Source organism: Macrobrachium rosenbergii, chromosome 55, assembly GCF_040412425.1.
Source record: "Macrobrachium rosenbergii isolate ZJJX-2024 chromosome 55, ASM4041242v1, whole genome shotgun sequence".
Taxonomy (NCBI): domain Eukaryota; kingdom Metazoa; phylum Arthropoda; class Malacostraca; order Decapoda; family Palaemonidae; genus Macrobrachium; species Macrobrachium rosenbergii.
Genome location: NC_089795.1, coordinates 68,792,663 through 68,805,162, shown reverse-complemented (window position 1 = coordinate 68,805,162; position 12,500 = coordinate 68,792,663). Strand labels below are relative to the sequence as shown.

General features: G+C 36.8%; 1 protein-coding gene across 8 annotated transcripts in view; it reads left to right on the top strand.

The window, feature by feature from the left end:
* Positions 1 to 12,500, top strand: part of for (cGMP-dependent protein kinase for) — a 704,904-nt gene that overhangs the window by 641,881 nt on the left and 50,523 nt on the right. For all 8 annotated transcript variants that reach the window (XM_067098864.1, XM_067098863.1, XM_067098860.1 and 5 more), the window contains one exon: positions 6,016 to 6,079. In XM_067098864.1, coding sequence (XP_066954965.1) covers positions 6,016 to 6,079 — 64 coding nt within the window. The remainder of the gene's footprint in view (positions 1 to 6,015; positions 6,080 to 12,500) is intronic.

Genomic DNA, 12,500 nt, shown 5'->3' with positions numbered 1-12,500 from the left:
GGGCAATGTGGAGAGTGCATGCAATGCATATTTGATCACATCCTTATCATATCGAGTATTTCCTATGCTCTGTTGTGTCCCAGGAAGTGTGCGACCTTTTGGATCCCACTTTTCGTCTAGAAGTACTCACAGTTTCAGCTTTTAGTGCGAATTGATCGAGGTCAGGAAGAAACATGTAAAAAATGCGCCAAAGAAACTTCGGCGCAATCGAGTTTTCTGTACAGCGTATAATGCTGTATGAAACTCAGCCGCGGCCCATGAAACTTTCAGCCACAGCCCGGTGGTGGCTTGTGTTGTTGGCACCTATACCGGTGCCTGACGCACGATCATGGCTAACTTTAACCTTGAATAAAATCAAAACTACTGAGGCATGAGGGCTGCAATTTGGTATGTTTGATGATTGGAGGGTGGATAATCAACATATCAATTTGGAGTCCTGTAGCCTCAGTAGTTTTCAAGATACGTGGGCGGACGTAATTTTTTTTTTTTTGCTTAGAGAAAACTAGTAAAATGCACCTAGTTCTTGCTTGGATTTGACAAATGCCTGTAGTTAAACTGCTACTGAGGTTAGGCTATTGATTGATTTGTTTTTTGTACATATAGGTGTGTGCAGTGTACTTAAATCACTTTTACATGAGATTTTCAAGGTGTGTTCAGTTTACAATATCACCCTTTCTTCCTCTTTCAGAAGACTTAATGTTAATTTTGGCCACCATGTTAGGAAAGAATAGGTTAAAAAATTATAGTTGATCTTCAGTAGGATAACTCAGTGTACAAATGTATATATATTTATTGGTTTCCTTCTTTATTTCTTAAATAGTTTTAAATTATATTGGTTGCCTTTGTGTTTTTGTACACAAATGGCAAAAGTTCATGTGATTCCAGAGTCTGTAATGCGGTGTGATTAGAAACTTAGATCAATTATGTGAACTGCAATATACAAAGAGAACTATTGTGAATTGTTTTTCTTGTTTATCGTTGGCCCTCATTGCTATGATTAAATATTCCATACGAGTTCAGTTTGACGAGACTAAATATTTGTTTGCTACTATTGGTTATGGTATCGTATGTGATTGAAGCATTCCTCAATAAGAAGTATCCATTTAACGACCACAGTAAGATAGCTCAAGAGTGCATGAGCTGACGAGGTAAAGATTCGGTTCGAACTCTTGCGCCGTAAAATCGCAGGAGGCATTTCAAGAATTCACCCGAGGAAGAAATGTTGATTGGTTTTCGGATACACAACGTCTGTGGTACGGGCAGTACCGTAGACTATGAAAAATAGCATTGTGCTATGATCGCCGTGTTAGACTGTTCGGAAACTTAAATAATTGGGTTCTCTCTAACCCTGCTTCTCTCCGTGTACACAGGAATATCTACACAAATAGTAAATGCACATAAGTAGGTTTGTACTTGTGTATGTTGAAGCATGGTTTTGTTCTTAATAATTAGAGGGTTATTTTGTTATTTCCATAAAATTTGTATTTAAAAATAACTATTTGATTTCTTGTCGTCATTACTAATTCCCATACGATATCCTTATTTTGTTCGTAGTCAGTTAGCCCTCTGAGATACTATCCTGGTTTGAAATTTGTTACAGTGGACCCTAACATTTGCCTTCTGTTTTTTATTTCACCGGAAACTTTTGAACTGTATGAAAGCAGTGCATGCTCATACGCATTTGTATGTATGTATGTGTGTATGTATATATATATATATATATATATATATATATATATATATATATATATATATAATATATATATATACATATATATATATATACTATATATATATATATATAAATTATATATATAAATTTCTGACAGATCGGGATCGAACCCGACCCGTGATTGTATGTTAATTACTTCTATTGTGTATAGATATATAAATGTATGTATATATACACATATACACATATATATACACATGCATACATATAAGTAAAATGATTACTAAGGAAAGCTGCTGCTTCTAATGAATCAAAATAGATTTATAGTGGTTCTCTTTTCCTTCACCATATTTAAGTACTAAATCTTTGTTTGGCCGTTTTCTTTCCCCTTGAAATGATCTACAGTATTTTCATCATTATTAGTGATTACAGAGGAAACTTTGTACTCAAGAAATTTATTTGTTTTACTTATTGGGAGAAACTTTCCTTTCCATGAAATATGACGTTGAAGGCAGATGTTTTCACAAAATATAGCGTTTTGATATTCTACAATAAAATGTAAGTTAAAGAAACTTTAGGTAGCTGGATTCTGGAACAGTTAGTGTCGCTCCTGCTTTAGTGGCTTGACGGTCCTTGATAGCCAACCGGAGGTGTAGTGTAGTGTCTATTGTGAGTAGAGCTTCAGAGCCCAACGGAATGTGTTGTTTTGTCTGGTTTTCATATTGACCTCATTGTCATGTAAATCAAACATCAGTTCGTTGTACTTTTGTTAAGGTAGGCAAACGAATATTCTTCGTTGTATCGAATAGAAAATCGTGTTTTTTTTTTTTTTTTTTTTTTTTTTTTACTGACTAGGTTTAATTTTAAACAACTACATCACAGGTTTATACGGGTGACGGTCAGTTTTTTTTTTCCACCGACTAGATTTAATTGTGGCCAACGATATAAAAAATGTAAACGAATTTTGTTGATAATAAAGATATGAAAATATCTCCTTTTGTTTCGAGTTGCCCTAAAGAATTTTGAGAGCTGGGAGTATCTTGGGTTCGTATGAAGTACCTTCGCATATATATGAGAAGTGTAGGCTGAGGCGTGAGAATATTAATATATCGAACTTCTATTTGATTGGAGGAACAGAAATCTGGCTGTTGTGAGGAGTTATGGAGTTGACTGAATTTGTAGCGGGCACTGTAGTGTCGACTAGGATAACGAATTTCACCCCTTTAAAACTTTAATTTATAGTCAAGATGTTATTAAAACTAACTTTGCATTGGAGTTTGTCCTTAGCCACTCGAGTTTGCTTTCATGAATTTCATCTAACCTTTCGTTTTCGAATTATGCTTTTAATTAGCATTTCAGATTTTGATAGATATGCACAAGAACGCCTCCGCATGGATTTTTACCAAATCACTATATAATACAGAAAACATACTGAAATATACATTGTCAACGGTTTTTTATGCACAATTTTGTTTATGCAATATTGGTGAGTGTTCAGAATCGTCCCAGTAATATTTATGATATTCTTCCCATTAGGCAGCGAGTCGTAATTTGTTGTGTGGCAGGAGTCCGTGAAGACATAATTTTTGATTGCTGCAGTTTTTAACTTAGATTTTAGCGGTATTGGTCCCAAGTATTTTAGTTAATTCTCTATTACTTGAATAGTCAAGTTCATGGTTAATTTGTGTTTGAGGTACAGTAATTCTGATCATTATTGCTTGTGCAAGGAGTTTAAAACCAAAAAGAGTGCTATTGACTGGTCAGAAAGGTCGAAAAATACCAAGTTTATGCAAGTCGACGGTGACTATCTAAAAAATTTATATGAGATAAAATTGTATCAACGGCATCCTAACCTAACGTAGGGTGCCGAGTACTTCCCTGGACTTGGGGCTCTACCCCAAGAACCTCCTCCCCCTTCCCTGCCTAACCTTTAATGCCATAAGTATCACAGAGTAAAATAGAGGGATGCATCCTAACGTGATTTATCTGTAGGCCACGTTGGGGGTATAGTTGAGGAACCACCTAACCTGACTTAGAGCCCGGGAGGTGCATTGTAACGTAACACGCCTATTTTCTTTGCCCCCCCCCCTTCCCCCCTTCTCTCTCTCTCTCTCTCTATTAGTTCCTCATTGGAAGGGTTGGTATCGTTCTCTGCTAGCACTCTGCTGGGCCCGAGTTCGATTCTCCGACCGGCCAATGAAGAATTAGAGAAATTTACTTCTGGTGATAGAAATTCATTTCTCGTTATAATGTGGTTCGGATTCCACAATAAGCTGTAGGTCCCGTTGCTAGGTAACCAACTGGTTCTTAGCCACGTAAAATAAATCTAATCCTTCCCAGCCCTAGGAGAGCTGTTAATCAGCTCAGTGGTCTCTCTATACTTAACTCTCTCTCTCTCTCTCTCTCTCTCTCTCTCTCTCTCTCTCTCTCTCTCTCTCTCTCTCTCTCTCAAATTGACCTTTAACACCTTAAATTACAAAAGTGATACGCAGAAATTCATCTCAACGTAGCCTTGCATACCGAGTTCCAATTGGCTAGCAAGTACTCTGAATGGCTGAAGACAATAGTTATTATGAAATAGAAAAATGTAAGGGCTCCCTGGCTTAGCGCATGTTCAACAATTTATGCAACGAACACCTTCTAAACAATAGTAATGGACTTAATAAATGATGTACGGCTGCATATTTTTATGTAAGCCACTTACATCATATTCATTTGCCCCATCATCCCTGTAAAAAAAAAACAAATGACCATCATTCGATCATTTCCGATATTACATTCGCAGCTGGCTAGGATTAAAGTATCGTAGTTTTACCGCATTTTGTTTCAAGGTTCAAATTGATGAAGGGAACAAGGACATTACTGAAGAACAACAATGGAAAGCACTCAGTTGTCTGATGGGTAATAGCTACAAATATTTGACAGGGAGTTTGTGGATGATGAGCAAAATATATTTTTTGGGAGGAATTTAGCGAGATCAAGCCTATATCCCACAAGTTATAACAAGAGGCTTAGGCTGTAGCCTTGTATGTGGCATTGAGGGTGTCTTTCAGACAGGCCTGTATTCTGATAGGTGCAGTGTTTCATGTATCCTTATAGTTGAAGTGTTTCACTCATTTTCTAGTTTCGCACCTGAAAACCCTTGTTTCCTAGTATACCCCCCGCCCCCCACTCCGACAGTTATTCGATATGGTAGCCCTTTGTTGGCCGAGTTGGTTGAGCTTCAGACCGTCATTCGATGGGCCGGAGTTCGATTCCCGCCTCCCTTGTTTCCTAGTAGTTTCGCCCCCACTCCTACAGTTAAAAGCCCTTTGTTGGCCGAGTTGGTTGAGCTTCAGACCGTCATTCGATGGGCCCGATTCCGCCGCCGACTGATGAAGAGTTAGAGGAATTTATTTCTGGTGATAGAAATGGTAGTTCGGATTCCACAATAAGCTGTAGGTCCCGTTGCTAAGTAACCAATTGGTTCTTAGCCACGTAAAATAAGTGTAATTTCGGGCCAGCCCTAGGAGAGCTGTTAATCAGCTCAGTGGTCTGGTAAAACTAAGCTATACTTACTTAGTCGATATGGTGGTAGGGTAAAGGGCAAGTGTTTGTAAGGAAAGCATTTAAAAAAAAGTAAATTATCAAAGCCCTTTATGCTTGAAATGAAACTGAAATAGCAACAAAGTGGCCATTCAAACTCATTATGGAACTCCGTGTGCTGATATTTATATTACATTGCATGAAACATTAAAAAATGATTGACATATTACAAAACGAAAGTTTATGAATTGTTAATTACTGAATGACTCATCTTCCTGTCGGCATTTACTGGAACTTTTGAGTAATAAAATTGTATTTGTTTTATATATTCATAACCATGCCAAGAACCATGTGTGCCTTCATCCTTTCATATCAGATGTAAAATTTTTCAGTTTAAAATTTCAAACATTCTCTCTCTCTCTCTCTCTCTCTCTCTCTCTCTCTCTCTCTCTCTCTCTCTCTCTCTCTCTCTCTCTCTCTCTCTCTCTCTCTCCAAGCAGTTATCTTAGAACTTTTATGATACCAGCAAAGTTTCCACAAAGTAGGAGAAAACTAATCTTCCAGGAATACATTCATTGAAATCTAATTGCATTTTAGATATACTGTAGTATTCAAAATAATTATAAAAGTAGAAGGCTAATAATTTTATTCTATATGATTCGTTAATGCAATTGGGTAGTATATGTTGTCAAAATTTATAGTTTTAAATTTAGTGATAAAATGCTGTTTTCTTTTGGGCACAGAGAAGACATTCATTTGTTGCATATGAGTATTGTATGCTTTAGCTATACTTACAAATGATTGGTTTCTTTTTTCAGCGTACCCACGTTCCAGGCGTTACAAGAAGAGACACTTATCAAAATTGCCGATGTCCTGGAAGAGGTAAGTAACGTGTTAATGCCATTCGTTGATTGCGAGGCTGTTTTGTTATCATGGCTTTCTGTCTCTGAGTGTGTTTGGCTCTCACTTGAAATTCTTACATAGGTTGTCAGTTTCTCAGTGCCTAGTGGGCTTTATATCAATTTCTAAGCTTCGGAGAAAGGCCCGCAAATTGTAAAAGAGAGGGAGGCGCATTTACTATTTGAAACTACTACAAGGGTAATTCCCATCATAAAATTTTGTAAAACTTGATATGGGCTTGATTTATCGTAGTGTGATATGCATGTGGGCATTTATCCACTTTATTTTTAAATACAGTTTGTTGATTAATTTACTATTCAGGGGTATAGTACGAGAGACTATCTCTGAAGTTCTTTTAGCCTAACAAATAAAAATCTTGAAAAATTGTTCGTTTCATACTTGTGCATGATGTCTTACGTATGTAGAAATGTAAACATCATTGCTCGTTCTTACACTCATACTGGGATTGGTTTTCAGGTGCTGATGAAATCAGATAAAATCTCAGGTCATAGCTGTACCCAAAGTTATTATTTTGGTTATTGACGATTATGATATGAATGAAAAATGAGCTCCTTTTCAGATAGAGATGGTCAGCGTGTTAGCTGCTTTACTTTAGAATTACTATTACCAGTGGCGTAGCTGGCATTCCATCGGTGGGGGTGCCTAGGTGGAGCCAAGATATTTTTTTTTTTGAGGGGGGGAGGGTGGCCAAAGAAAATTACACAAAACTAATGTACCAGTTCTGTAATAAGTAAAATATACTATTCTCGAATGTATGCAGATCCATGTGAATCAAGAAAAATAATAGTATTAATAATTAGTAAACCTGTATTTGAAATTACAGAGCTCAGTTTTCAATTAATTTTCAACTCCTACTGTATGCAATTGTATCAAATACTGTAAAGGTTAAAGTTTAGCTGCAAAGGGAATTTCAACGGGGGGGGCGATGGGGGGCAAGCATCTGACGGGGGCGCCACTGACTATTACAGATGTGGTGCCTGGTTTTTGTCAATAATGTTTGGCCAAGTATTAGAAGAGATTTTGGACTTGAAGGATGAGTAGGTGCTCTTGGATTAATGGCCGTATATTTTATTTAAGAGTTAACGGGAACTCTTAATGCTGGAGGTAGACTCACAGCGTGACATTTTTTTCCTTTTTAAAGTCCTTGGCTTTAACGTCATGCCATTAACTTCTGCTATACTTAAAGTTAATGTTCTGCATGTTTGTTGGTCTTTGAAATCTAGCAGTCAGTAAAGACTGCTGACTTACTACCCAGCATCCTGGTACTATTGAATTGTAACTGTTCCTGCCAGGATTACGTCCTAGTGTTTAAATGTATGTTTCACAGGCCAGGATATCAAGCGTGGCTCCGGTCAAGGCTAAGGGTAGGTGTCGAGACCTGTTTAACATGCATTTCACTCACGAATTGGCGCTAACAGACGCGCGCACACACACACACACACACACACACACACACACACACACACACACACACACACACACACACACACACACACACACACACAGAGAGAGAGAGAGAGAGAGAGATAATCATTATAACGTGTCCTCACAATAGAAATGCCGTTGTGTGAAAGGAGACAGTTGAAGGATTTCTCTCTCTCTCTCTCTCTCTCTCTCTCTCTCTCTCTCTCTCTCTCTCTCTCTCTCTGATACACACGATGACTGTGCATTAGTATGATGTGAAAAACAAGTTTCATTATGTATCACTGTCATTTTTAATATTTATATTTGTTATGACTCATGAAATTTTATCACCTGCAAAAGATTACTGAGAAGGCTGTATTTTATCATAATTTTTATGTTCTTTTGCCGCAACAGTAAAAATATGTAACTGAACTCTTCAGGATGAGCAAACAAAACCATTTTATATCCCTTTCATAGTTTCGTGACCCCTGGTTTCCAGTGGCGCTAACTGGAAGTCTGAGCGCTCAGTTATTAATAACAATGACTGGTTTAATTTTGTTGAGTAATTAATTATCATGTTCGCGCGTATTATTAGCTGAGTTTATTGAAGTCTCAGCGGGATTCAGTAAATAGTAAAACAATGATCACATTAAAGCATGTTTCTTTACTGAACCGTAGACAGATTCTCCATGGGTGTAGTGGTAATTTTCTTCTCATCCATATGTTACTGAAATGTCTGGTGTCTGCATTATTTGATTTTACTGTTTGTCGTCACAACTCCTCACAAAATCCTCTGCCCTGTCAAAAAAGAACCTTGGTACGTCTTACTCTGCACAAAACTCTCTCTCTCTCTCTCTCTCTCTCTCTCTCTCTCTCTCTCTCTCTCTCTCTCTCTCTCTCTCTCTCTCTCTCTCTCACACACACATTCATTCATATATTTTTTCAGCATAAGGGGTTTTCCCTGGCAGTGGGTGGCTCTAACTGCAACCCCTTTCATTCCTTTTACTGTACCTCCATTCATATTCTCTTCCTTCCGTCTTGCTATCCATCCTCTCCTAACAGTTGATTCATAGCGCAACTGCGAGGTTTTCCTCTTGTTAGACCATTCAAATCTATCTGCACTCAGTTTCCCTTTGAGCTCTGAATGACCTCTTAGGTCCCAGCTCTTGGCCTTTGGCCTAAATTTTATATTCTATCTCGCAACGCTCGAATAATTTCAAGTATCACCTTCCGTTTTCTCACCTTCCAGCTTCCTGGTTTCCATTTACCCTCACTCAGCTTAATCCTAAATTCATATTTATCAGGTCTGCCAAAGTCATATGATGATCAACAAATCCCACCGTTATGCTTCATTTAGAAATTAATTTTTCGATCATATTTCTTCTGCGCGGACTACTGTTCAAACAACTTTTAACGTCTGCCAAGATCTATATTGCTTAGACCTTGTATCTTTTTTTCCTCTGCTTTTGTGGAAACTCACGATTTTAATTTTTTCCCGAATATTCTCATAATTAATGCAACATTGGTATTTATTGTGATGGGCTTAGTAAATCAGTTTTTCAAGCAAAGTAAAATTAGGGAAATGTTCTTTCAGAGAGAGAGAGAGAGAGAGAGAGAGAGAGAGAGAGAGAGAGAGAGAGAGAGAGAGAGATGATTTTCACCAAACTGATAGAATTCAGTAAAACTCTTTAAATAGCCATGGTATCTTAATATCAAAGAATAAATGGTATTTAAATTGTATCCAGGAAGAGATGATTTAATATAAGTAATGAGATTTAAAAGAATACTCAGTTTCAAACTGGTTAATGAGAGGGTAGTGTTTTAACTTCATGAACAGTGTGGTTTGCGCTATGAACAGACTAGAGTCGTAATCAACTCCCAAGCTTTTGGGATAATTGTGTGCGGGGGTTTCATTTACAAAGTATTTAGGTCACGCAATTCTGACTCCGAGGTCTAATTCACTTCATTACCTTAGCGGAAGACTAATCTGTTGCTTTTCGTGAATTATTTATTTTTTAAGAATTATTTTTTCAGTGTAGTTTGTGTATTCTTTGTGGTATGTATTTGTGCATAATGTAATTTAAATAATTGATACGTGACTAATTTTAATGATTAATCCAATTTGGAAGTTAGAAAGTGACTGGAGTATGATTTAAAAGGAAGATTATTACTCGAAAATCTGATTATCACTTCGGTAGTTACTATAATTCTTCATAGCTATGTTAAGCCAGCTTTCATTTCCCATAGTCGTTAATATTGGAGACTACAGTTGACTTTTGTAACCAAGGAAATAAGTTTTGGGTTACTGCATAGTTAATAAATGTGAGGCCTATGTAGTGTCCAGCGACCTACTTGCATCCTGGAATTGAACTTTAAGATCTTTTGGATATCGTGGTAGTTAACAGCTATGCTGTTAGGTTTAATCTAAGCTGTCTTTGTTCTTTTAGTGCGAACTTTGTTGTCCTTTTTTTCTGTCCACGTGCTTGATTACCAGCTTTGAAATTGCTGTATCTCAAATAAGATACATTCTCTCTCTCTCTCTCTCTCTCTCTCTCTCTCTCTCTCTCTCTCTCTCTCTCTCTCTCTCTCTAGTGAGTTTAGAGATTTAGTTTCCTCGTAGTTTTAATTGTAAGGTATTTAGAGACGAGGTTGCATTTTGTGACCTTGTTTTTCAACTAGCTGAATGTTGACAACTGTTATTGTGGGTAAATCCTAATTGAGTTTATTTTGTCCAAGTACATTTTTCAGTAACTAATGTCAGACTCGAGTAAAAGAAATAACACAATTATCTTTTTGTATAACAGTCTGTAGATTGCTGTAGTTTTTCAGTTTTCGTTGATTTCAATGGGTTTGCATTTTATATCGGGTTAGTTGCATTTTCATTACCTACAGTATGTGCGGTCGTGTTTAGTTCATCTTATACTGTGTAAATTTATTTTCATCTTTATCTTGGAGATATTTATCATCGATACATCTCTCAAAACCTTTTTCTTGCATGGGTCGACTGTCATCTTTCTGCATTTCTTGTTGATAATTTTTTTCTCTATTTTGACAGGCTCATTTGCATCTTAATACCATATGCATTATGCGTGCTTGTCAGATGTCAAAGCCTCTTAACCCGTATGCATTTCTTTTATCAAGGACTGACCTGTTAATCACTTGCTTGGTCTAATTTTTCGAACGGTGTCAAGGGAATTAAACAAAGGCACTTTTCGAGGGCTTAGCCGGTCTTCAAAACGTTTCTTCGGGAAGGATCGAAAGCAAGATTATTGATGTTGCAACGGATCAATTCTGGATGGCCTGTGCCCAGCTTTGTCTTTTCTTGAGGTTGACTATTTATATTTTTAAAATAAGCATCCGTGATATTTTTAAAATAAGCATCCGTGAAACAGGGTGAATTTTGTTTGTACCGAATTTTATCCGTGCAGTTTATAAAGCTTTAAGAAAAGTATGGACATTAGCTCAGAATTACCATTACATGGACGATAGATGTTCCATTCTGTTCATTTCTGTTTCAGAGCCTTAACTAAATATGTAGTATTCTGCCTATAGTCAGGTATCGCATTTGGAGTGGATTTTCACAATGTTATAAATGGTCAAGGTCTGTAGAATATGGGGTAAATTTTACCGTGTTCAAGATGACGAGTATACTGTATATATAAAAAGGCTCTTTTGGGATTGATTAAGAAATTCTAAACAGAAATTCATGTCTAAGTACATTGTTGGAATATTTCGCAAGTTCCATGTAATCCCGACAGTTTTCAGCTATGGCGTTTAGTTTTCAAGTTGGAAAGAATGGAAACGAAAAACTACTTCAGTTATTATTTATATTGACAACAAAAACTGGGATATTTTCGTGCTATACTAAGACAGGGATTTTTAGGTATGGTCCAATTAAACAGATAATTGAATCACTGTTTTTCTCATTTGCGGAAGTGTTAGTTGGTGTGAAACATAGGGAATCTTGTATCCAAAATTTATTTACTAGAAGCAGTTACACTAGCTACTAACGAATACGTCAGTTGCCATTTTAATATATGAATAGACATACAGTGATTATATTAGATTATGAGGTGTAAAGAGCTCGGGAAAAAAAAAACTAATCTTGCCGCCTTCGTGGCCTGTAAAACTTATCTTTATCTCGGACTTTGAAATATATTTTAAAATCAGTAGTGATTGTGTATCAGCGATGGTTGGTTCGCAATTTTAATCTTTGCTCAAATTAGCTATTAGCTTCAGCTCTCTCTCTCTCTCTCTCTCTCTCTCTCTCTCTCTCTCTCTCTCTCTCTCTCTCTCTCTCTCTCTCTCTCTCTCTCTCTCTCTCTGTTATTTTATCAGGTGCTGTGCCGATTTGACGGTATTTAACCGGTATTTAATATTTTGTCTAGAAGGATCTTGAATTTCTGTTGAGACTGCTTCTCGAACTTATTCCATGATCATTCGCGCTGTTATCTTTCCAGAAGTTTACTCCCGATACTGATGATTAAAGTAAATATCGGCGTCTGGTATTTAAGCTTCGTTCCTTTTACTTATATTCGAAAATGTTAACATTTTGGTTTCTTCATCCTCTTGACCGCAACCTCTCCGTTTTCTTATCCATTTTTCCACGTTTGCTTTTGAATTGTCAGCTCCTTTGCAACCATTCTAACAACGCCTACGTGAGAATTTTGTTTTGATTTTTCCTTCTTAAGCTGGTCCAAAAACAAACTTCACTTTCTCCTTTTCTGAGAAATATTATGGCTCGGATTTTTCGAGGCAGAGTTCACTGTACTGTTTTAATGTGATTTTATTCATTTTGACCATCCTACTGTTGTATTTATTTGGACATATGTCTTTGTATGATAAATTAGTCTCACAAAAACAGCAGGAATTTTACGCTTCTATTCTCATGATGTCGTTTGACTTGAATCTTACTTAATTTTAATGTCTCACCTTACAAGCGAAAATTCCTAGTAAGGTCAACAGACCAGAAAAGAAG